The sequence below is a fragment of the Eurosta solidaginis genome, chromosome 5 (genome assembly GCF_040869045.1).
Source record: "Eurosta solidaginis isolate ZX-2024a chromosome 5, ASM4086904v1, whole genome shotgun sequence".
Lineage (NCBI taxonomy): Eukaryota > Metazoa > Arthropoda > Insecta > Diptera > Tephritidae > Eurosta > Eurosta solidaginis.
Genome location: NC_090323.1, coordinates 27,209,997 through 27,236,488, shown reverse-complemented (window position 1 = coordinate 27,236,488; position 26,492 = coordinate 27,209,997). Strand labels below are relative to the sequence as shown.

Genomic DNA, 26,492 nt, shown 5'->3' with positions numbered 1-26,492 from the left:
GCCGTCTTAAAAAATCTTCGCGCAATTTCTGGATGGCTGCGTCAAATATACGAAGAGATCTTGCGTTGCTTATTATATACTTTTCGACTTAAAATAAAGAGTATTGTGGTTGTTGTTGTTGTATTAACAGTGATAATATTGTGGTAGAATGTAAATACATATTTTAGCACAAATTTGTACAAATAAGTGTTCTTTCTTAAAATAACCAATTTCCTTTAACTATTTTGATGCATTCCCTTTAATTTAACTACTGAAAAAACTCCTATGAAATGGCAGAGAAATCTCCCTCCCTCTCACATTCATAATACCTACTTTTCTCCCATAACCGGTTTCCGCTTTTTCGAACATTGTTCAGAATAGGAGGAAAGGGAGAAGTGAAAAAACTTACAAGGAATTTTTATTTAGAATACGAGGAATGGGAGAAGGGAAAAAACTAGCACGGAATTTTCGTTTAGAATTGGGCTGTATATCTATCTCGATTAGTTTATGCCGTTACGGAGTACCGTTATTCGAACAAAGTTAATATACTCTGTGAGCTCTGCTCAGCTGAGTATAAAAATTTAAAAAAAGAGCAGCTTAATCAATGGGAAGAGAATTCGTAGAAAACTGCCAATGACTGCCAACTTTACTTCTCAAATGCATCTAAAATTAACGCCGATCGATAGGATCTGCCGTGTACTGTACTGCCAAGCGTATTACCGTAACCGATGCAGTAGAAACACAAATTGATAACAAAATCGATACTTTTTCAATAACACACCGACAACAAATTAGTAAAACTCTCATAACAAATCTATAAGTTTCTGGAAACAAATTGATATAACATATTTTTTCGGTAAAAAATCGATATATTTTTGATAGCAAATCGATAACACTTCGATGACCGATCGATAATTTTTCGATGATAAATCCAAACAAAATCGCTAACAAAAGCCAAATTGAAGGGGGAAATATATTCTATGCCACTAAGTCTAACAGCAGACATGTGCTTTGCAAAGAAATCCTACTATTACCATGTGTATACGATTGGTTTCATAAATCTATATCTCACCACATAGCTGTCACGGAAGCTATGCGCATATGCCCCACAACAGCGCTTGAGGCTATCCTCGATCTAACCCCACTGCACATACCGATAGAGCAGTCAGCCAAACGAACCCTCCTGAATATCGCATGGAGGAACTGAGAAAGATCGCAATCTCTCAATTCCCGAGGGATGATATACTTATGCAGCTAGTTTTTGAGAAAAGGTATAAAGTAGAATTGGGAGACAAGGGTAGAAGGAAAGTAGACTGGAGAGCATCCAGCGGCTGCACAAAATATTATGGTATACCGATGACTCGAAGACGTCAGTGGGGATTGCAGTCGAAGTCTTCGGACCCAGAGCCAAAATATCAGCACCGCTGGGAGCATACCCGAGCATTTTTCAAGCGGAAGTATTCGACATAAGCCAGTGCGCTGGCCTGAACCTCCAGCCCGAATGCTCCAACAAAACAATCGCCATACTCAGTGACAGTCAGGCCGCCCTCAAGGCAATATCGGTGTTCGAAATAAAGTCAGCACTGGTCCTTGAATGCGTTGAAAAGCTAAACCACCTAGGAGCGTAAAACGTAGTATTGTTGGCCTGGGCCCAGGCCACAGGGGAGTTGAGGGTAATGAGCAGGCGAACAGCCTGGCCAGAGAGGCAGCAACGAGACCACCTATAGGTCCCGAGCCGTTCCTGGCAGTAGGCCCACACGAATTTAGGGGGCATTTATTAGTAGAAGAGAGGGAAAAGAGGAAAGAACAATGGCGCAATATGCCAGGCCTGAGACAATCTAAGTTACTGTTAGGGGATTATATCACAACTGGATATAAGGCATTAATAGGCCTCTCGAAAGATAACCTAAGAATCCTAACAGCTATTCTTACAGGACATTGTAGACTGAACAGCCACATGCAGAAACTGGGCTTACTATCGAACAACACATGCCGATTTTGTGATCGATCAGTGGAAACGGCGGATCATATCCTCCTGGAATGTGACGCAATCTCAAGATGCAGGGCTAAGTTTATGGGCTCACCATGGCCATTCTCACATTAAATCCGGCTTGGATGAGGTGCTGTGAAAAAGATGAGGGCACAATAGACCAATGGTCACAGTGCGATCCTCAATTAATTATCTATCTTTCTATCACCACATAGCTGACCCTATCCAATTTATTATATAATTTTCAATTACAAAAGCTGAAATCACATAAAGAATTTCCAGTAGTCCTTCCGTAGAATATCTTGCCACGTGAAGCACTTGATAAAGGCGCATAATATACAGTTCAAAGTTACATAAATATGTACTAATAGGCATAATTGCTGTTAAAATCACCATCAACTAGAATTGTTTAAAAATAATAATTGCTCGGTGAAACTTCTAATATCGATAATTGAGTTAAGCAAAAAAGTCAGTTAAATAAAAATTATTTAATTAGCAATAACGGTTATTATAAAACTAAGTACAGCATGAAAAATATTAAATTGTTTTACTTCACAGCTACGCCCTATTGGTATTAACCAAAAAAGGTAAATGTATTTACTATGGCCAGTTGAATAGTAAATTCATATATATTTATGTACATTAGACCGCTTAATTTTTTATATTTTTGCTTCTAACAAAAAGGTTCGAACTTTTCGTTTGGATGACAGAGATTGGGCTCTTGAATTAAAAAGTATATGAAAAAGGGACAATACTCCCCAGAAAGCAATATAGAACTAAAGGTTAGGATATTGAAGTTTCCAGATACAGCAAATAGAAATAGTACAAGTACTGGAACTGATCTCTCAATCATAACGGGTTTCAAACGTAGCTGTGACTTAACAGTAATATAATGTACATAGAATATTGACATTCGTAATTCACTTGTTCATTCGTTATTCGGCCTCGAATCATCAGCAAATTATCTTATTTAATGCCAATTCACTCAGTTCACGCCGTGAAGTACACAAAGACAGTTTCTTCTTTTAGTTTTTATAAAAGGTATATCAAAATCAGGTTCTAGATTCAAGTCCCGGCCAAAGCAATATCAAGTATTTAGAAGTTGTTTAAACTAGAAAAAAATTTTTCTAAGCGGGGTCGCCCCTGAAAAGCTTCTTAGTGAAAATTTATTTGCCGTGCAGCTGCAAGTCGGAGTCGGAATAAAACTATACCGCCAATTTGTAGGGAAAATTAAAAGCACCTTAATGCGAATTGGAAGGTAAACTCGGCTTTAGTCTCCTCGTAGGTAAGTCGCCAAGTATTTTATAAATATTTCAATCAAAATTTGACAGAAAGTGAAAGACAAACACACAAAGAATCAAATAAATAACAAACAAAAATACGATAAAAACAGAAACGGGAATGTCCATTTAATTGTTGACTGATCTTCATTTCAGTGTTTTTTAGAGTTCTATGAAGAAAAACTTGTCGCAAAACTCATTTAATTCAAAGCGCCAATGTAAATGCCATCTTCAAAAGAATTTTTACTTTGTAAATTAACTATTCGGGGAATATAGCGTTTATTAAAAACGTTATGGAAAGTTTATCAATTTGTTATCGAAAAATTATCGATTTACCAAAATTTTGTCGATTTGTGATCGGCAATTGATAATTGTTACCGAAAATTTAGCGCTTTGTTATCGAAAAACAAGTAAGGAAGGCTAAGTTCGGGTGTAACCGAACAATACATAATCAGCTGAGAGCTTTGGAGACAAAATAAGGAAAATCACCAAGTAGGAAAATGAACCTAGGGTAACCCTTGAATGTGTTTGGATGAGATGGGTATCAAATGTAAGGTATTAAAGAGTATTCTAGAACGAGTGGGTCATAGTTCTATAGGTGGACGCCATTTCGGGATATCGTCATAAAGGTGGACCAGGGGTGACTCTAGAATTTGTTTGTACGACTCTAGAAAGGTGTTAATGAATATTTTAAAAAGGGAGTGGACCTCAGTTCTGTAGGTGGACGCCATTTCGGGATATCGCCATAAAGGTGGACCAGGGGTGACTCTATAATGTGTTTGTACGATATGGGTATCAAATTAAAGGTGTTAATGAGTATTTTAAAAGGGAGTAGACCTAAGTCGTATATCTGAAGGCGTTTTTGAGATATCGACTAAAATGTGGGCATGGGTGACCCAGAACATCATCTGTCGGTTACCGCTAATTTATTTATATATGTAATACCACGAACACTATTCCTGCTTTTGATTTCGCCCTTCAGAACTTTTTCATTTTCTTCTACTTAATATGGTATGTTTCACACCCATTTTATAAAGTTTTTACTAAAGTTATATTTTGCGTCAAAAAACCAATGCAATCACCATGTTTCATCCCTTTTTTCGTATTTGGTATAGAGTTATGGCATTTTTATCATTTTTCGATATCGAAAAAGTGGGCGTGGACATAGTCGGTTTTCGGCCATTTTTAATACCAAGATAAAGTGAGTTCAGATAAGTACGTGAACTAAGTTTAGTAAAGATATATCGATTTTTGCTCAAGTTATCATGTTAACGGCCGAGCGGAAGGACAGACGGTCGACTGTGTATAAAAACTGGGCGTGGATTTAACCGATTTCGCCCATTTTCACAGAAAAAAGTTATGGTCATAGAAGCTATGCCCTTACCAAATTTCACAAGGATTCGTAAATTTTTATTCGCCTCACGGCATTAAAAGTATTCTAGACAAATTAAATGAAAATGTGGGAGCCACGCCCATTTTGAAATTTTCTTTTATTTTTGTATTTTTTTGCACCATATCATTACTTTTAAAATTTTCCTTTTTAAAAAGTGGGCGTGTTCGCATTCCTATTTTGCTAATTTTTATTTAGCACACATATAGTAATATGTTCCTACCAAATTTCATCATGATATCTTCAACGACTGCCAAATTACAGCTTGCAAAACTTTTAAATTACCTTCTTTTAAAAGTGGGCCGTGCCACGCCCATTGTACAAAATTTTACTAATTTTCCATTCTACGTCATAAGGTAAACCCGCCTGCCAAGTTGCATCGCTTTATCCGTCTCTGGTAATGAATTATCGCACTTTTTCGGTTTTTCGAAATTTTCGATATCAAAAAAGTGGGCGTGGTTATAGTCCGATTTCGTTCATTTTAAATAGTGATCTGAGATGAGTGCCCGGGAACCTACATACCAAATTTCATTAAGATACCTCAAAATTTACTCAAGTTATCGTGTTTGCGGACAGACGGACGGACGGACGGGTATGGCTAAATGAATTTCTTTTTTCGCCCAGATCATTTTGATATATAGAAATCTATATCTATCTCGATTAGTTTATGCCGTTACGGGGTACCGTTATGCGAACAAAGTTAATATACTCTGTGAGCTCTGCTAAGCTGAGTATAAATATCGATTTGCTATCGACAAATCATCGGCGTGTTACCGATAAGTTATTGGTTGGTAATTCGAATGTAATCGATCTGTTATGATCGGTATTTTATCGGTTTGTTATCGAAGAGTTACCGGTTTTTATCGAAAACAACGTCATCGACGATATAACACCTTGCAATCGACAGTACCGACTTATTTAATTGGTGCTTAACAATTTTACGGGTTTGACAGAAGTAATAGTACGTCCAAGTGAAAAAAAATTTAAACGGTCTAACTAAGCGTAAAATAATTACCAGGTATGTTCTAATTTGTGCAAATCCTTTTTTCATTCATCACTTGATGGAACGTGAATTTCCAACCAGAGCTATATAAACAACATATTTCGCTAATTTTGGCAAACAGTATTGAACTGAATTTAAGTTAACCAATAAGTGTCCGAACTATAAAAAAAAAAAAATGCGTAGTTTCATATTGATCGCAGTGGCTTGTTGTACAATGGCGCTTATGTTGGTAAGTGAACAGTAAGAGGTCAATGGTTTTTGAGTCAAAGTGTTTTTTAAATATAATATACTCTTTTTTTCTATTTTAGCAATCATCAAAGGCACAGGATATGAAACAAAATAGCGCAATGCCCCACAAAATGTCGCAAACGAAAGAAGGCGCTACTGATTTTGGTGCTACTTCTTACGGTGTGACTGGCCTCGATACCCGTATGTATGAGCAATCAGGCGAGCCGCTTGCTGGTAGTGGCTATGGGGTTGATGTTAATGGCGATTGGCGATGGCATGAGGATGGCCGATGGTAAAGTAAATAATATTGGAGTTGATATGGGTGTGTTAAGCTAATGCTACGTATAATAAATACTGTAACGAATTTACTGCAAATCCTCTTATTTGCAATCTTCTGCTAAGTTCGAATCACTAAACTGTTGAATAAATAACTCCAATATTGAATAATGAAAAAATGGCCTTTATTAAAGTACTTCACAATAACACTTATACTTTGCAACTACCTTGCTTAATAACCAAACTGACTGATAGCTTAAATGAAACTGATCTATTGCCCGATAGATAGCGTGCTTAACTGAAAACTGCTTGATAGCTCAAATCAAACTGAATTCCAGCGCCTCTACATTTGCTGCCTTTTATACTCTCTGATTTTAACGTTCGCATCTTCTAGGCGCTTCCAGAATCTACTAGTGGCCATCAGCTCTCAAACTTCTCAGCTGTAACTACAATTGCACGATTTTATAGCTTCTCTCATTGCATACTTTCACTCTGTTGTTTGGCCAATGAACTTCTTCGCAGAGCTTGCACTTGACGGATTGACTTTGCATCATCATTATCGTCTGGACGTTTCACAACAGTAGTGCACGCTGGCTTGAAACCACCCTTGCATTCTTTCTAAAAAGTTCTTTCAGTCGTTTTAGTGCGTCATTAGGGTTTGCCGGTGCCGGTCTTTTTCTCGCAGGTACTTTTAATTTCTCTTTATTTGGCCCAGTCTATCCATCAACCCTTCCTTTTGACTTTCGTGGCCTTTGTCGAGTCTTCTCCACCATTACTCGATTACTACTGAACCCTTTCTCAAACTTGAAGTTAAGTGGTATATCCTGGTTCTCATAATGCATCACCCTTCTCTGCATATCGATATTGATGTCATGGTCAACCAAGAAGTCCACTCCCAATATGACTTCTTCAACGATCTCCGCCAAAACGAATTTGTGTAAAACCATGACCTTCCCAATTAAGACTTCACAGATCACTTCTCCCCGGACTTGGTTATACTCGCCAGTGACCGTACGCAACCTCGCTCCAGGTAATGACTTTATTCTCCTGTAGACCAAATCAGATCGAATCAAGGAATGAGATGCGCCCGTATTTACAGTCAGTACATGTTCTTTACCATCCACATTCCCTCTGACGGTAAGACTGCTCGATTTTCTACCAATTTGCAACACAGATATCACAGGGCATTCAATAGCTGGATCTAGCTCTCGATCTCTACCTCTTACTCGCTCTTGCTCATCTCCTCCAGCTTTGCGTTTACGGCCACCCACATTGTTGGAACTATTAGGACCAAGATCGCAATGACGTGCAATGTGACCGGACTTCCCGCATTTGAAGCATTTGATAACTTTTTCACTCCGCTTTTGCGATCCTTTCAGCGCCTCCAATATTGCGTCTACCCACTCTGGCCTTTCTACTTCCACACGGCGTGCTTTGAAAACTGGCTTACATAGAAGCGACGCTGTTTCCTGAATCAGAGCTTGTGACACCGTTTCTGCGAATGTTGGCTTTGGCTTTGCGTATGTAGCTCACATTGTTTCGACGTCCCGTATGCCATTTATAAAGCTCTGAATCTTTACCCACTGGTGCGTCGGCATTCGCTAAATGTGCTAGCCTTTCAATATCCGACGCAAACTCTTGCAATGTTTCACCAGGCCTCTGGAAGCGGTTCAGCAACTCCATTCGGTATATCTGTCTCCTATGCTCAGTTCCGTATCGTCTCTCTAGAGCGCCCATCAATGCTTCATAACAGTTCCGTTCGCCCTCTGGAATGGTTTGTAAAATCTCAGCTGCAGGCCCTTTCAACGCCATGAACAGTGCAGCAACTTTATCTTCAGCATTCCAGTTGTTCACTGCTGCGGTCTTCTCAAACTGTAGCTTAAAGACCTGGAAAGGAACAGAACCGTCAAAAGATGGAGTTTTTACCTTCGGATTGCTCGCTGGAACAGCTGGGCGATTTAGTTGTAACTGTTGCATAAGACTTTTCAACGCTTCTATCTCGGCATCAATTTTGTCCTCGAGTTCTAAAATTTTTGCATCCTGCTCTTCCAGTTTCGCAAAAAGCTGCGATGATACATTTCCGAAATTTTTGTCGACATTCCAGATATACGTGCCTCTTGAGCTTCCAGTTGACATATATGTCTTCTGTTCTTCCGATTAAGATGACATTTGCGACGCCATTTCTGAAATGCGTGCCTCCTGTGACTCCAGCTGAGATGCCATTGTCGATGTTTGTACTGATATTGTGTTCGTCACTGTATGCGGTGTTTCGTTTTTTTCTTCCAATTTTGTGGTTGTTTTGTCGCTATCATAATGAAAGACATACTCCTCAGCATTGTAGATTCCTTCAAATACCATAGCTACACTTAGTCGTTTTTGTAGCTGGGATTTATCACCAGAAGTAGCTAATCCACGGACTTCCAACTCCTCCTTCAGTTGCTGGATCGTCTATTCACTCAATTTTGCCATGTCCAAGTTGTATTCCCAATCTTCGGAATTTATTCAACAACTCCTCTTCTGACAACAATTGTTACAAATTTACTGCAAATCCTCTTATTTGCAATCTTCTGCTAAGTTCGAATCACTAAACTGTTGAATAAATAACTCCAATATTGAATAATGGAAAAATGGCCTTTATTAAAGTACTTCACAATAACACTTATACTTTGCAACTAGCTTGCTTAATAACCAAACTGACTGATGGCTTAAATGAAACTGATCTATTGCCCGACAGATAGCGTGCTTAACTGAAAACTGCTTGATAGCTCAAATCAAACTGAATTCCAGCGCCTCTACATTTGCTGCCTTTTATACTCTCTGATTTCAACGTTCGCATCTTCTAGGCGCTTCCAGAATCTACTAGTTGCCATCAGCTCTCAAACTTCTCAGTTGTAACTACAATTGCACGATTTTATAGCTTCTCTCATTGCATACTTTCAGGAGTATCTCAGATATATGCATGTGTTTGTGCATTGACTCTCCGCTGCTCGTATACGTACATGGTACATATTATGTAGATACATAATGATTGAATTATTGATGTGAATTCACGTCACTGCTTGGCATCGGCCTGGAGATGGCAGTACCCCTTAGTGTTGCTAATATTCGTAACAATACCATCGCAAAATATATATCCTTATGCTGTATTAAATATTTTAAAGACTATTCTTGATGAGTTCGGAAATTTTTGCATTTTATATTTCTGGTGTTGGTGGTTTTTACTAGAAACAAAGAAATCTATACATCCAAACCCATATTCGCTGTTTTATGGCTTTCTTCACGATTGGATACAGAATTCTGGAAATAAACACCTACCATCTATTTGGAAATGCCACCGATCTTCTAGAATTCAATACAACACAAAGTTGTTCTTGTTGTTCTTGTTGTTGTTGTTGATGTTGTAGCAGTGCTTCGCCCCATGCTTCCTCTAACGGGAGTCCAAGGAAACTTGCTGTTTCAACAGCGGTGGACCATAATGAGAGGGGTGTTAGAGGCGTTGGTTCCACATTACAATTAAAGTTTCGTAAGTTTCGGGTATTGTTCTTTGAGTACTGGATTCACCGGGCAATTCCTGGCATAAAGGTCCGATGCCTGTTTGTGGAGTTCACTGAGGACCTGCTTGTGTTTTTTGGCTTCATACGGCTGAGTTCTCAGGTGCCGTATTTCCTCATAATGCTTACGGAGATGACTCCTTAAACCCCTGGTCGGTGTTGGCCGGTCCATACCAACTAACGCCACGCCGCATATACAAAAAAAACAGTTTTTTTATCGACATTTGTGAGTCGCGGCCATATATGTAATACTCCTATATTGCTAATACAAAATGCTCGTAATGGGTTTTGAATTCGAAATCAAAACAAGACAGCCTATAAAATTTTTCTGATTTTAGCAGCATAAGTGTGACAAGAAAAAAATTAAAGTTAGGTACATTCGATTTTGGAATACAAAAGGAAAAACGTTTAAACAGTAATATATCGGCACTCTGATGTTTGGGAATGTACCTAGCCTTTTGTAGCAATATAGGAGTATTACATATATGGTCGCGGCCCATGCTTTACCCCGAGTATTATTACCCACTTGTGGGTTGTTGTTGTTGTTGTAGCGATTGTTGGTCTTTTGCCGGATACAGATCCGGTACGCTGCGTTCACACCGCACCATTAAGGTGCTAGCCCGACCATCTCAGGCACGATTTATATGGCGACATAAAACCTTCAGGCAATCCCTCCCTCCCCACCCCCAAGTTTCATGAGGAGCTTGGAGTCGCCAGAGCCTTGTCTGTTAGTGAAACAGGATTCTCCGCGGATAGGTGAGGTTGACAATTGGGTTTTTAGAAGCTATATATTGCGCTAGCAACCTGAAGGGTTGGACTAAACAGCCCTTGAATTTGGTATTTTAGTCGCCTCTTACGACAGGCATACCTACCGCGGATATATTCTGACACCCTAACCCGCTGGGGGGACCCACTTGTGGGTGCCGAGGTCTGATTTGACCGTCTTCTGGCGTCATATACCTTTAATTGAGGAATGGTGAGTGATATCAGATACAGGAATTGCGGATTGGAGGAGGACGATCGAGTAAGTTTTGTGCTTGTTGTTGTTGTGGTTTGAACTGGAGGTTTTGGGAAGTGTTATCTGTATTGATGGTCCCTTGCCGGACATAGTTTCAGTACGTTCCGGTAACAAGCACCATTAAGGTATTATCCCAATCATCTCGGTAACGATATAATATGACCACATTGAACCCTCTAGGCCATAACGCCCCCACCTCTTCTGGTAACAATATGGACTCATTCAGTGAGTTGTGCGGTTCTCACGGACCGGTCACTTCAACCTAACCAACTTTACAATGGCTGGCGGGTATTAGCACTTCTAGTAGGAGGTCTCTCCCAACGACATAGAGTTAAAGGAATAGCTCAGATATCAAATATTTTTATCCACCTACCTTTGTACGTAAAACATCGTAACATGGTTCCGATAGAACTTGAGCAATCAAATTTAGCATAATATTTGAACGATCCGTTTGTGGCCCATATTGAAAATATAGTTGCGCGCAAGAGCTTTTGTGATAAGTATTTTGATTTTCAAATAAGTAACTGTCGCCTGTAAATATTAATAAAAACGATCAACAACCATAAACAGCCAAAGTTAGAGTTTGCGTTTTCACTTATATTTTCATCTTAGATGAGTCTAACTTCAACACATATTTATTACACTTACCACTGCATAATTTGTACTCTCGCTTCTTGAGCATTTGACGTGCCAACAATGGCAGCACAATTGAATTAGTTGCCTCTAAACGCTTATTTACACGTTCTGCAATATCTAATGCATGCATCTTAGTTACATTGCCATAAATAAAGCATTCCGTGTGTAGACGATGGAAAAAGTCACGCGCGAAATTCAGCACACGATCATAAGTGACCACTAGAAAAAAAATAGTATAAAAACATTTCGTTACTTTTGATTTGGATCGCTCTTTTCAATGATTAACCTACATTCCATAGCATCCAACAGCTCATTATTAGCCCAAGCATTCTCGGTAAGTATTAAAGCCAAATAATAGATTGCATGTTGATAGGGTTGTTCTGTTTTGAAATTCTTTAGCGAACGTATAAATTCTTCTTTAAGTATATTAAAACGTTTTTCATCGATTTTAAAATCGAATAAATGATCTAATACTTTTTCCAACAATACCAGCTGCTTATCATTATAACCCCGTATGGAAAACTGTAGGAATGAAAGAATATAAGCTTTTTATTAAACTGTTATTATTTTAAATAAAACAGTTAAGTTTCTATACCTCAATTCCCGATGATTTCGTATTCACCTGCAACTTCTGTCCCGCCAAAGATGCATCATACAAATATTCGTTTAATTGATCCTTAAGTAATAATACCATCAATTGATTCAGATTACAATTAAGTGGATCGAGATAGGCTATTGGATTGGACATATCGAATACCATGCACGCCTTTGGTTTCAAAAAATGATCATCTTGCTTATGCCAAACACGCAATATCGGTGTATCTTTTATAATGCTGGGATGTTTACAGATATCTGCATCTTCTGGCGCCAAATCGAAATTTTGTGGTATAAAATCATTTGGTAAGGGAAGTGCAACATTCTTGTTAAGACCGCAATTCTCCCAATGCTAAAGAGTAAAAAAAAATTTTAATTTCTTACGTATACACTTAGCAAAATAACTTTAAATTCATTTTTTATTTTTTTTTTAAAACATACCTGCAATGTTTCGCTTGCAATTTTACATGTACCATACTTTGTTTTATAATAAGGTTCGATTTTATCACAGAATGGTTCATAAGTTTGAGCAATAAGTACTATACGACATTTTTCCGGTACGAGTTCATCAAGCAGTTTCGTTATCAAATCGGGACGCCACTCATTGCTTAGGTATGGTGCAGTGAGTACTTCTTCGAGAGGATAAATCTGTCAAGTATTACAATAGTATATTAAAAATCAAATTTATTCTTAGTATGAGTTTTACTCCATGTCAACTAAGCTGAGTTTGGAACGGAACTTCTATTTACGTTAAAACGCATGGAATTGATTCTAAGCATTGAAATGGCATTACTCATTTAAACTTTCATATATTTAAGCACCTGCATTGCCGATACAGCATGCGTAACCATATTTTCTGGTTGCTCTTTATCTTTAAAACGAAAACGTATTTCATTTATTTTAACATATTCATCGAAAATCCATTTCTTTGGGCCCTCCTTGCGCAACATTTTCAAATACTGAGAAACACAATTATTATTACAAGAAATTAACTGCAATTAAAAGCGCAAAGTTTGAACATACTTGAAATATTATATTCACAATATCGTCCACATGCTCCATGCCGTCTTGGGTTAAATCGACCACAATTTCAAAGAACCCAAAACCATTTAGCGTGTTCTGATGGCCAGCCATAAGACTGAATGTGAAAAAGGAATATAAAATAAACATGTATGTATGTATGTATGTGGAAAGTTTCCAACTCACTCATTACACCAGCCGAGCTTGCGCAGTTCCGAAAGTATGCTCCCTTTGCCTTCATGTCCCAGCAAATGTGATAGATAGCTATCAGGCTGAACGTAATATATACCAATGTTTTATTGCAAATGTAAGTTTGGCAAATTTTCAATGCTTTTAATACTTACTGCAGATTTATAGAATTCTGTTAGGTCGTCGGTTGTAAAACTTATAGTCAATGAACGCAAATCTTTTATAGGTACTATATGGACTTTTTGCGCATATTTATCTTCAGAGAATGGTTCGCGTGGAAATGTTGGTAAATCAACATTTTTATTTTCAATAGTGGAGAACTTTTCGACAACCATTTCTTCAAGCTCATTGAGTGATTCTGTAAAATGTGTAAAGTACTTATCTAAATTTTTGCATAAAATATATTTTTATAATTTACCTTTTCCCACTACGGCTAAGCTCATAATGTTCGATGAATACCATTTCTTATGAAATGTTAAGAGTTCTTCGCGTACATCGATATTCTTCGATTTGGGAATATCATGAAGTGTTGCCTTATTGCCTGTAAAGAATGGAGTTAGATATTAATTAAAATTTTGAAGCGAACGGCCAATACTCGATCGAACATATGTATCGAGCATTGTATCTCATATAATCCGAGGTGCCATTGAGGCCTTATGCATAAAAGCAATAAAGGACTTTTTTTAATTTTAACAACTTTCTATTTCAAAGGGATTCGTATGTGATTAGTATTAAAAAATTTGTTTAGTTCTATGCATACGGCACATTGTCATATTTTAGTGAGCCCGTAAAATTTTAGAATGATGACAACTGGCGGTCTACTTTGGATACAAATAATGTTATCCACTCGCTTTTAATTACTCACCACTGCCAAATTTACAATACGGATGATCAGGCTTTGCTAAATGCTTATGTACTTGTTTTACGCGCCATATATCACTAGGTAAATTTTTCTCATGCTCCGAATTGACCTTTTAAATAAACACAAAACATAAATTAAAAAATTGTATATATATTTTAAACTTATCAGATATCTACTGCATTAATTTCACGTTCAGTGGCACTGGCCGTAAACAGTGGCGCTATAAAGAACTGCGCAAAACGATCCAATGCACCGTCCAATTTATCAGGTGCCACATGAAAATGATATTTAGTCATTAGTGGATATGTCGCTGCATTGCTACCACCTCCACTCTGTGACAAAAACGTATTATAACCATTCTCATTTGGATATTTTTCAGTGCCTAAGAATAGCATATGTTCAAGAAAATGCGCCAAGCCAGGTAGATAATCAGGATCAGACATATGGCTTTGTTATAAATTTAAATAAGTTTTATTGAAATGTAAGTTAATTGAAAAATAGGTATTACCCAACTTGGACCGCTAAAGCTGCCGCGGAGACATCAGTTTTTGGATCGCTAATCAGCAAAACTTTCAAGCCATTTTCTAGCTGCAAGCCGCGATAGTCGCGCGTATCCTGCTCCGACTTGGCGATATCATTTAATCTAAAGAAATAAATGAATAAGAGATAATTGTAATAATGGATTATCAGATACATATATTTTCATAGTTTAATCATCTCCCCCCGGTGTCTCATTTAAGCTGACTCCTTACGAAAGGCGGGGGTTTCAAGTATACTGTTTTGATTTCTTTTCAAAAATAACGACGCTGTCGAGGCTCTATAGTCTCATTTGTCCATTCGCCTTTTTAGTTTACAATTTAACGACTTCACTGATGGGAAGCGAAGGGATATCAGCCGATGTGATCCTTATGGAATTACTGATAATTCATAAACGTTTGAGAATACGGACCAACTTTCCTTGTTTTATAAACAATAGGAATGGATAGACAGATGGGGCCCGCGTTGATTAGCTTAAGGTCTGCGTATTGTCATCAATAAACCATAAGAGTCAATGTATACTTTGGTTTATTTAACGGCATTCCGAACCTTTGTGGCGTTTGAAAGTATGCCCCATATCTGTTTGTGGCATTCAGCCTCTTCAAGGATGCAGTTAAGACATATTGCTAAACGTCGCCAACGCGCACAAAGCTCATTTACTTACCGAAGTATAGCCTCCAAATCCTGTGGTTTCTTCAGCGGCAATTTATTAACACCACCAGACTCACCAACAGCCGTGTTACTCGCAGAACTCATTTTACGTTGAAATATACAATTTAGTTCTGCACGCGACCACAATGAATTTGAATACTGCAAAAGGCTTAGGAAAGAACATTGTGAAATTCAATGGTTTAAATATTATAAATTGCGCTCATGCACTCTGATTGGGCAGATATTTGCTAAGTATCCATACCTTTTTGTTGTGTTGTTGGTGTTTACTATGTTTGGCGAATGGAGTTGTTGTCTAAAACATAATACCAATGCTTGTCTTATAAACATTAAATCACCTTATTGTTATTGTTGTTTTCACTGAACGTTTCTTGTTGTTTCGAATATCAATTATTAAATACACACATATGGATAAAAAATTCCAAACTGTTTAATCTTACGTTGGAAGTTTATATGTATTGCAATTTCAAAGATGACTAGTTTTTTTTTTTTTATGTTATAACACCTTGCAGAGCTGTTAAAATAAATTTAATTAATTATTATTAATTTTCTTTTGGCACAACATATTGCTTATTTAATCACTCTACACAAAAGAACCAATAAGAGATCAACAGTCTATGTTCCTGGCCAGCTCAATTTCATTACAATGAGTCCGTTTGCGTTCGTTTACTGCGATTTCCTTGTTTTTGAGATTTCGCAGCAATGTTTTACGGACGCTTCCAGATGAGTTCCAGAACAACTCTTTTGATATGACAAAATGAATCAGCTGTTATTGTAACGGAGCTATGTGGAAAATGAACGTAACAGTGTGTTTAGTTTTCATAAATATTAAAAAAGCAGTAATATATATGCCGCGAAGAAAATGCACGTGTAAAGGGCAAATTAAACTTCCTTAACCCTAACGCCATAGTCGTAACCATACCCAATACCCAAATATTTTTAGGTTATGGATATGGCGAGAAATCAAAAACCAATTGGTTGGTTATGGCGGTAGCGTTATGGTATGGCACCATAAATCGATTACATTGATTTCCATAAGGTAGGTTCGATCAGCTGTCTTTTCTGGTTATGGAGTGCCTCAAACCCATATCACCCTATGCCTGAAATAACACAAAAACAAAACACAGAAGGGTTATGAAAAATTAATACTGAAAAAGTGGCAAAGTTGTAAACGATTGTGGATAAGCGAAAACTGCAATAGACATTTTCACAACGAAAATTTACAAAAAATTGCATTTAAAAGGATTTTAAAGCTCAAAAAATATTAAAAATTATTTTATTTTATATACATATATTATTTGAGTGAGATAAATAAAAACTTTTATTCGACTTTGTAGAGTTGTGTATAACATTGAGATACCGAAGAAAAAAAAAACTGAAAAAATAAGAGAAAAAAGATGGCTTGTGCAGCAGCGGCTGCTGGCAAAGAATCTACAACGACTGCAGTGAACGGTTCCAGTAGTAATAGTGGCGTAATTAGTGCTAGTGGAGTTGGAAATGCGAATACTGTTGGTACCGCGGGATTAGGAAATAGTGGCGGCGGTAGCAGTACAATAAGCAGTGCAACGACAGTTGTTGCTGGTGGTAATGGGGGTGTCAGTAATGGCAGCAATTCAGGTGGGGCTGGTGGTAGTGTTGTTGGGGGTAGTGGTGTAGCTGGAGGCAGCGGTGCAGCTGGTGGTGCTACCGGAAATTCCAATGCCAATCGACAAGCACGTTTTGCTATGGAAGGAGTTGGTGCTCGTGTTATACGTGGCCCCGATTGGAAATGGGGGAAACAGGTATGTACAATTTTATTTAAAAAAATATACACACTTCTTATGTTAGGTCACCATTAAAAGTTAAAGCTAATTGCTAAATAGCACACATTTGTTTACAAAACAGCTTATAAATTTAATTTTATTAAAAAAAAGGTTGCGTTTTACAAGAGGGTGCACACCACCTAACTTTTTTATAACAAAATTATCAAAAGTGATAGCAAAAGACACGTTTCGACCTCCGCTTTTAGAATCCGAAAGCAAAACTAAAAAATTGCATTTCTGTCGAAAGATATTTACAAGCCAATTGACCAGTAATTGAGGTTGAACAAAATAAACTCGTATAAAAGAAACTTTACACTCCATAGAAATCAAATGCGGAAAAATTCAGAGTAGGTGATTGAAAACTAAAGCCATCTCCCGACGAACAAAAATCACGTAATACAAGTCGCCCATCTTACCTGTCCTGATTTATGACTCGTAATCATGTACGGGGTCGAGAGAAAATGAAATGGCTCTTGCAGTGTTCGAGAGAAAAGTGCTCCAGAAGATGTATGGTCCTGTCCGTGATAGATAGATAGATAATTAATTGATTGAGGATCAAACTGCGACCATTGGTCTATTGTGCCCTCAGCTACTTCGCAGCACCTCATCCAAGCCGACATCTCTGATGAACCCTAGCAGTTCACCTGGCTTGAAAGATTTGATGTGAGACTTAGATTGTCTCAGGCCTGGCATATTGCGCCAGTGTTCTTCCCTCTTTTCCCTTTCTTCTACTAATAGATGCCCCTCATTTCCTGCGGACCTACTCGCAGGAACGGCTCGGGACCAATAGGTCGTGTCATTGCTGCCTCTCTGGCCAGGCTGTCCGCCTGCTCGTTACCCTCAACTCCCCTGTGGCCAGGAACCCAGGCCATCAGTAGTTCGTTGTGTGCTCCTAGTTGATTTAGCTTCTCAGCGCACTCAAGGACCACTGCTGATTTTATTTCAAACGTTGAGATCGCCTTGAGGGCGGCCTGACTGTCACTGAGTATAGCAATTGTTTCATTGGAGTATTCGCGCTGAAGGTTCAGGTCAGCGCACTGGATTATGGCGAACAATTCCGCTTGAAAAATGCTCGGGTGTGACCCAGTGGTGTTGATATCGTGGCTCTGGGTCCAAAGACTCCAGATCCAATCCCCTCTGGTGTCTTAGGTATCGGTAACCCATACTATTTTATTTAGCTGCTAAATGCTCTCAATTCTACTTTCCTCCCATGTACCCTTGTCTCCCAGTTCTACTTTATACCTTTTCTCAAAGACTATCTGCCGGAGGATATCATCCCTCGGCAGTTGAGAGATTGGGATCTTCTCTCTCAATTCCTCCATGTTCCGGGACGATATGACTTTACCTTTGCCCGAGCCCTCCTTGACGATATTCAGGAGGGTTCGCTTAGCTGACTGCTCTATCGATATATGCAGCGGAGTTAGATCGAGGATAGCTTCTAGCGCTGTTGTACGGCATGTGCGCATAGCTCCCGTGATGCACACGCATGCTAGTCGCTGAAGTTTTGTCAATACTTGCCTCGTCGTCGCCCGAGTTGTTCTCGATGCCCAGGTTATCGAGCCATATGTAGGGCTGTGAACTGCATCCGGATTTTTCAATTATCCGGATAAACCGGATACTCGAATAACCGGATAGCTAAGCAATAATCCGGATATCCGGATTCATAAATGGGAAATGCGGATATCCGCTCTTCGGCTATCCGGATACGTAAACAGAAATCCGGATATCCGTATGTCCGGATACTGGAATATAAAAGTTGAATATCTGCATATCAGAATTGAATGAAGCAAGCATCGAAAAATTATCAACAAATATGTTTGTAGATTATTAAATTAATGTCAAAAATTAAAAAGCTACAATTTTAAAAACAAGTAAATAAGAACAGTGTCATTTGTTTATATTGTGAAAAAACGCTGCTAATTGATTTAAATGCCACACGAATATATTGTTATTAATGTTAAATAAACATATATGGTACATCAATTTGTTGCTTTCACTGGATATCGAAAAATACGATTATTAACCGGATCTTCATAAATCCGGATAGTTTCACAAACGAATATTAACCGGATATCCATTCCGTCCGGATTTTATCCGTGTCAACGGATATCCGGATATTCGAATATGCGGATAGTCCCAGCCCTAGCCATATGTTATCATACTATACATCCATCTTAGCACATGTGGGCCACAGCCCCATGATTTGCCTGCTAGACGTTTGCATACCATGATGAACCTAGTTTTCATGGAGTCGAAGTGTTGTGTCCATAGGAGCTTGGTATCAAAAATGACCCCAAAGTATTTCACAGCGGTTCCATATACTAGTGCCACGCCATCTATTGTTATTGCTCTCAGGGCTGGTAGGACCCTTCTTCTAGTGAACGGGATAGGTCCGTCAAGCTGGACCCCCCCCCCCTCCCCCCACGATGGATTCGAAATTTGGTAGGCCAGGTATTATGTGGTATTTATGTGCTAATTTGTTCCCAAAATAAAAAATTTTGTGCTCAAAATTTAAGTACTTTTTTTTTAACCTCAAAATGGGGGGTCCAGCTGGACGTCCAGCTAGACCCCCCCTCATAAGCACTAGGTCAAACAAAAAAATTTAAATGTGGGAATTATGTGCTATTTATGTGCTCCAACATAAGCTACGGTCTGTACAGAAAAACAAAATTTAAATGTGGAAATTATGTGCTATTTACGTGCTCAATAGTGCCAAAAAGAATTCGGTTTTTTGACAACTTTTAATGTTTTTTTTTAAACATCAAAAGTGGTGGGTCCAGCTGGACGTCCAGCTAGACCCGCCCCCCCTCATAAACACTAGATCAAACACAAAAAATTTAAATGTGGGAATTATGTCCTATTTACGTGCTCAATAGTGCCAAAAATAATTCATTTTTTGACAACTTGTAATGATTTTTAAAAATTTCAAAGGGGGGGGGGGTCCAGCTTGACGTCCAGCTAGACCCCCCCCCCCTCGTAAGCACTAGGCCAAACAAAACAATTTAAATGTGGGAATTATGTGCTCCTTACGTGCTCAATAGTGCCAAAAAGAATTCATTTTTTGACAACTTTTAATGATTTTTAAAAATTTCAAAAGGGGGGGGGGGGGAGTCTAGCTGGACGTCCAGCTACGTAAGCACTAGGCCAAACAAAACAATTTAAATGTGGGAATTATGTGCTCTTTACGTCCTCAATAGTGCCAAAAAGAATTCGGTTCGGTCCAGCTGGACCCCCCACATTTGAAATTTTAAAAAATCATTAAAAGTTGTAAAAAAACCCAATTCTTTTTGGCACTATTGAGCACGTAATAGCACATAATTCCCACATTTAAATTACTTTGTTTGGCCTAGTGCTTACGAGGGGGGGGGGGGGGTCTAGCTGGACGTCCAACTGGACCCACCACTTTTGAAGTTTTAAAAAAATCATTAAAAGTTGTCAAAAAACCGAATTCTTTTTGGCAATATTGAGCACGTAAATAGCACCTAATTCCCACATTTAAATTTTTTTGTTTGGCCTAGTGCTTACGAGGGGGGGCGGGTCTAGCTGGACGTCCAGCTGGACCCCCTGTTATGCTCTTAGTATAACCAATTAATTTAAATTTATTAATAATATAATTTATTGAAAATAAGTTTAAGGAAAATGATATTTTAAAATTGATAGAAAATTGATATAAGAAAATTTTTAACATTCATTGAAATCAAAAGAAAATATAACTAATAAATTTAATTTTTCGTATAACATATCTAAGTGGTACAATAAACAAGTACCACTACATTTACTCTACCTCCAGTGAAACATATAAATAAGTATTAAGTATATTCTTTAAACAAAAGCAACAAAACTAATTAATATTAAAAGTAACCTTTTTAATTGTTTGTGCAAGTTCTGTTGAAAAATAAGATGATATATGAGCAGATTTTAAATGATTTATTGACACAGCTTTAATAACATTAGCTTTCTGAATTCTAAAGGTATTTTTATGTTTCGATACGACTTTATAAGGTCCTTCATAAGGCGGATTAAGTCCTGAAGTCTGATTAACTTTTACAAAAACATATATTTTTGTTCTAACTTTTGAAAAATGATCTCTTAATTTTTTAATAGTATTATGTACGGAATTTTCATCATTTCTAGAAACGACTAATTCTCCAGGATTTCGAATAGTTTGTCCATAAACTAACTCAGCAGGGGACGATTTTAAATCCTCTTTCACTGCAGTACGTAACCCTAATAAAATAATAGGTAATATTTCTGTCCAATGAATTGAATCTCCTGAAGCTATAATTGAAGTTTTGAGTTGACGATGGAATCGTTCTATCATGCCATTAGCTTGTGGATGATAAGCAGACGTTTGAATTTTATGTGAACCAAGAATTTGAGTGAGTTCATTGAATAATTCAGATGAAAATTGTGCACCTTGATCAACAGTAATTTTAAGAGGAACACCAAATCTAGAAATATAATTTTGCACGAATGCTTTTACCACCGTATGTGCAGTTATATTTCTAAGAGGATAAGCCTCTGGCCATTTTGAATGTCTATCAATAATCGTCAGAATATATCTATAACCATCAGATGGTGGAAGTGGTCCAACCAAATCTAAATGGATATGTTCAAATCGGTTATTGGGTATATCAATTTTCTGTATAGGAGGCTTAGTATATCTTGAAATTTTCGATTGTTGACAAGAAATACAATTAGAGACCCATTCATTTATATCCTTCCGCATATTAGGCCAAAAATATTTTGATTGAATTAAACGCCTGGTCGCACGAACCTCTGGATGTGACAAAGAGTGTAATTTTGAAAAAATTATTTCTCTCATGGAATTCGGAACATAAGGACGTGGTATTGAACCCGAAATATCACACCAAATTTTAAAATTATGGATTGGAAATAAATTTGTTTTAAATTATTCTTCGATAGTGGAGAAGATACTTGAGTTTTAAGAGTCTCATCAGTTTGGTGTTCAACAAACAAAGTATCAAAATGAATATCTTTTGCTGAAAGTGAATCTATTTCTGGAAACCTTGATAATGCATCCGCTACAATATTATTCTTTCCAGATATATGTTGTATATCATTCGTGAATTCTGCTATATATTCTAGATGTCGCGTTTGTCTGGGAGATCTTTCAGTCTTTGAATTTAACACATATGTCAATGGCTTATGATCTGTATATACTGTAAATACTTGATCTTCTAAAAAATGTTTAAAATGTTTAATAGCTCTATATATTCCTAAAAGTTCCCTATCAAAAGTTGAATATTTACATTCTGCAGGACTCAGCTTCTTAGAAAAATAAGCCAAAGGTTCCAAAATATTATTTTTTAATTGTTGTAAAACTCCTCCAATTGCAACATTTGAAGCATCAACAGATAAAGATAATTTTGAATGCCCATCAAAATGATTTAATAATGTATTTTGAGCAAAAAGATTTTTCACTTTATTAAATGCTTCAATTAATTCATTAGTCCAGTTAAGAGTTTTACTCTTATTTTTATTTGCTATAGTTAAAATTTGATGTAAAGGAATAAGATCTTCTGCAATCATTGGAATATAGCGATGGTAATAATTAACCATTCCAATGAATTTCTGAAGTTTATTAATAGTTAGGTTTCTCAAAATTTGTAATTGTTTCTATTCTTTCAGTTGATGGTTTAATACCATTTTCTGAAATTTCATAACTTAAAAAATTGATAACAGGAGAACCAAAAACACACTTTGTTGGTTTAATATTCAATCCATACTTTTCCAAACGTTTAAAAACAATCTTTAAATGTTCAAAATGTTGTCCCTCATTTTCACTCGCTATTAATATATCATCAACATAACTTTATTTCAACATAAGCAAAAACAAAATCTAGTCCAAAAAGAGTTTCATTTATAAACCTTTGAAAGGTTTGGGCGCTATTTCGTAAACCAAAAGGCATACGAAGAAATTCAAACAAACCGAAAGGTGTTGTAATAGCCGTTTTATGCACGTCTTCAGGTGATATGTTATGCTTTTAGTATAACCAATTAATATAAATTTATTCCAGTAATAATAATATTATTTATTGAAAATAAATTAAAGGAAATTGATGTTTTAAAATTGATAGAAAATTGATATATGAAAATTTTTAACATTCATTGAAATCAAAAGAAAATATAACTAATAAATTTAATTTTTCGTATAACATATCTAAGTGGTACAATAAACAAGCACCACTACATTAACTCCTTTTTAAAATGATGAAACGTTTGTATTAGTTAGAATATTAGAAATATTCCTTTAATTATTATAAAATGAAATATGATGAGATTTGCAATCAATATAGTATGTATATAAATTTTATTTTTTTTTAAATATTTTTTAAAAAAATGTGTTTTGTTTACTAGTATCTAGGGATACCTGGACAAGTCCAATTGATGTATTTTACAGCACTGTTGTAGTTTGTCCACTAATATTGTTTGTTTAAATTCCTGTAGTTCCGCAAAAATTAACACCACAATAGCCAGGTTCCATTGCTTTAAAATTGGTAACAAAAACATAACCAGTATAATATTGACTTTAATCGCTGATATCAGCGCGTGTTTAGTAGAAAATGTAATAAAAGAATATCCTTTCTAATGTCACTTGAACCGATACAACTAATTCCGCCAATTATTTAAAATAATTGTTATATTGTTCGTAATAAGCTGGATCGCCATATGTTATGCTCTTAGTATAACCAATTAATATAAATTTATTCCAGTAATAATAATATAATTTATTGAAAATAAGTTTAAGGAAAATGATATTTTAAAATTGATAGAAAATTGATATAAGAAAATTTTTAACATCCATTGAAATCAAAAGAAAATATAACTAATAAATTTAATTTTTCGTATAACATATCTAAGTGGTACAATAAACAAGTACCACTACACCCCCCACTTTTGAAGTTTTAAAAAAATCATTAAAAGTTGTCAAAAACCGAATTCTTTTTGGCACTATTGAGCACGCAAATAGCACATAATTCCCACATTTAAATTGTTTTGTTTGGCCTAGTGCTTACGAGGGGGGGGGGGGGGGGGGTCTAGCTGGACGTGTGGGCCTAAGTTTTATAGGTGGACGCCTTTTCGGAATATCGTTATAAAAGTGGACCAGGGGTGACTCTAGAATGCGTTTGTACAATATGGGTATCATTGAAAGGTGTTAATGAGTATTTTAAAAGGGAGTGGGCCTTAGTTCTATAGGTGGATGCCTTTTCGAGATATCGCCATAAAGGTGGACCAGGGGTGACTCTAGAATTTGTTTGTACGATATGGGTATCAAACAAAAGGTGTTAATAAGTGTTTTAAAAGGGAGTGGGCCTTAGTTCTATAGGTGGACGCCTTTTCGGAATATCGTTATAAAAGTGGACCAGGGGTGACTCTAGAATGCGTTTGTACAATATGGGTATCAAATGAAAGGTGTTAATGAATATTTTAAAAGTGCGTGGGCCTTAGTTCTATAGGTGGACGCCTTTTCGAGATATCGCCATAAAGGTGGACCAGGGGTGACTCTAGAATTTGTTTGTACGATATGGGTATCAAATGAAAGGTGTTAATGAGTATTTTAAAAAGGAGTGGGCCTTATTTCTATAGGTGGATAGATGCCTTTTCAAGATATCGCCATAAGCGTGGACCAGGGGTGACTCTAGAATTTGTTTGCTCTATATGGGTATCAAATGAAAGGTGTTAATGAGTATTTTAAAAGGGAGTGGGCCTTAGTTCTATAGGTGGATGCCTTTTCGAGATATCGCCATAAACGTGGACCAGGGGTGACTCTAGTATTTGTTTGTACGATATGGGTATCAAATGAAAGCTGTTAATGAGTATTTTAAAAAGGAGTGGGCCTTAGTTCTATATGTGGACGCCTTTTCGAGATATCGCCATAAACGTGGACCAGGGGTGACTCTAGAATTTGTTTGTACTATATGGGTATCAAAGGAAAGGTGTAAATTAGTATTTTAAAAGGGCGTGGGCCTTAGTTCTATAGGTGGACGCCTTTTCGAAATATCGCCATAAAGCTGGACCAGGGGTGACTCTAGAATTTGTTTGTACGATATGGGTATCAAACGAAAGGTGTTAATAAGTGTTTTAAAAGGGAGTGGGCCTTAGTTCTATAGGTGGACGCCTTTTCGGAATATCGTTATAAAAGTGGACCAGGGGTGACTCCAGAATGCGTTTGTACAATATGGGTATCAAATGAAAGGTGTTAATGAATATTTTAAAAGGGCGTGGGCCTTAGTTCTATAGGTGGACGCCTTTTCGAGATATCGCCATAAAGGTGGACCAGGGGTGACTCTAGAATTTGTTTGTACGATATGGGTATCAAATGAAAGGTGTTAATGAGTATTTTAAAAAGGAGTGGGCCTTAGTTCTATAGGTGGATGCCTTTTCGAGATATCGCCATAAACGTGGACCAGGGGTGACTCTAGAATTTGTTTGTACGATATGGGCATCAAATGAAAGGTGTTAATGAGCATTTTAAAAGGGTGTGGGCCTTAGTTCTATAGGTGGATGCCTTTTCGAGATATCGCCATAAACGTGGACCAGGGGTGACTCTAGAATTTGTTTGTACTATATGGGTATCAAATGAAATGTGTTAATGAGTATTTTAAAAGGACGTGGGCCTTAGTTCTATAGGTGGACGCCTTTTCGAAATATCGCCATAAAGGTGGACCAGAGGCGACTCTAGAATTTGTTTGTACGATATGGGTATCAAATGAAAGGTGTTAATGAGTATTTTAAAAAGGAGTGGGCCTTAGTTCTATGTGTGGACACCTTTTCGAGATATCGCCATAAACGTGGACCAGGGGTGACTCTAGAATTTGTTTGTACTATATGGGTATCAAATGAAAGGTGTTAATGAGTATTTTAAAAGGGAGTGGGCCTTAGTTCTATAGGTGGACGCCTTTTCGGAATATCGTTATAAAAGTGGACCAGGGGTGACTCTAGAATGCGTTTGTACAATATGGGTATCAAACGAAAGGTGATAATAAGTGTTTTAAAAGGGAGTGGGCCTTAGTTCTATAGGTGGACGCCTTTTCGGAATATCGTTATAAAAGTGGACCAGGGGTGACTCTAGAATGCGTTTGTACAATATGGGTATCAAATGAAAGTTGTTAATGAGTATTTTAAAAGGGCGTGGGCCTTAGTTCTATAGGTGGACGCCTTTTCGTAATATCGCCATAAAGGTGGACCAGGGGCGACTCTAGAATTTGTTTGTACGATATGGGTATCAAATGAAAGGTGTTAATGAGTATTTTAAAAAGGAGTGGGCCTTAGTTCTATGTGTGGACGCCTTTTCGAGATATCGCCATAAACGTGGACCAGGGGTGACTCTAGAATTTGTTTGTACGATATGGGTATCAAATGAAAGATGTTAATGAGTATTTTAAAAAGGAGTGGGCCTTAGTTCTATATGTGGACGCCTTTTCGAGATATCGCCATAAACGT

At 37.2% G+C, this 26,492-nt stretch overlaps 2 protein-coding genes across 4 annotated transcripts in view; one reads left to right on the top strand and one right to left on the bottom strand.

Annotated features, from left to right (window-relative positions):
- The window catches only part of Ide (Insulin degrading metalloproteinase), a 52,074-nt gene extending 36,221 nt beyond the window's left edge, over window positions 1-15,853 (bottom strand). For 2 of the 3 annotated variants that reach the window (XR_010947567.1, XM_067757165.1), the window contains exons 1-15: window positions 15,467-15,853; window positions 15,218-15,373; window positions 14,525-14,659; window positions 14,193-14,463; window positions 14,020-14,125; window positions 13,573-13,695; window positions 13,310-13,512; window positions 13,152-13,237; window positions 12,969-13,083; window positions 12,767-12,904; window positions 12,387-12,593; window positions 11,947-12,297; window positions 11,642-11,873; window positions 11,364-11,570; window positions 11,089-11,246 (exon numbers count right to left, since the gene is read on the bottom strand). Coding sequence is in view for 2 of the 3 variants with exons in the window: in XM_067757165.1 (XP_067613266.1) it covers window positions 11,089-11,246; window positions 11,364-11,570; window positions 11,642-11,873; window positions 11,947-12,297; window positions 12,387-12,593; window positions 12,767-12,904; window positions 12,969-13,083; window positions 13,152-13,237; window positions 13,310-13,512; window positions 13,573-13,695; window positions 14,020-14,125; window positions 14,193-14,463; window positions 14,525-14,659; window positions 15,218-15,373; window positions 15,467-15,552 (2,574 nt within the window). In the remaining variant the exon portion in view is untranslated. The remainder of the gene's footprint in view (window positions 1-11,088; window positions 11,247-11,363; window positions 11,571-11,641; window positions 11,874-11,946; window positions 12,298-12,386; window positions 12,594-12,766; window positions 12,905-12,968; window positions 13,084-13,151; window positions 13,238-13,309; window positions 13,513-13,572; window positions 13,696-14,019; window positions 14,126-14,192; window positions 14,464-14,524; window positions 14,660-15,217; window positions 15,374-15,466) is intronic. The other variant, XM_067757164.1, reaches the window with a different exon arrangement.
- Window positions 15,854-16,397: 544 nt separating this feature from the next.
- The window catches only part of mib1 (mind bomb 1), a 44,634-nt gene continuing 34,539 nt past the window's right edge, over window positions 16,398-26,492 (top strand). The window contains exon 1 of the mRNA XM_067787798.1: window positions 16,398-17,003. Coding sequence (XP_067643899.1) covers window positions 16,620-17,003 — 384 coding nt within the window. The 5' untranslated portion in view covers window positions 16,398-16,619. The remainder of the gene's footprint in view (window positions 17,004-26,492) is intronic.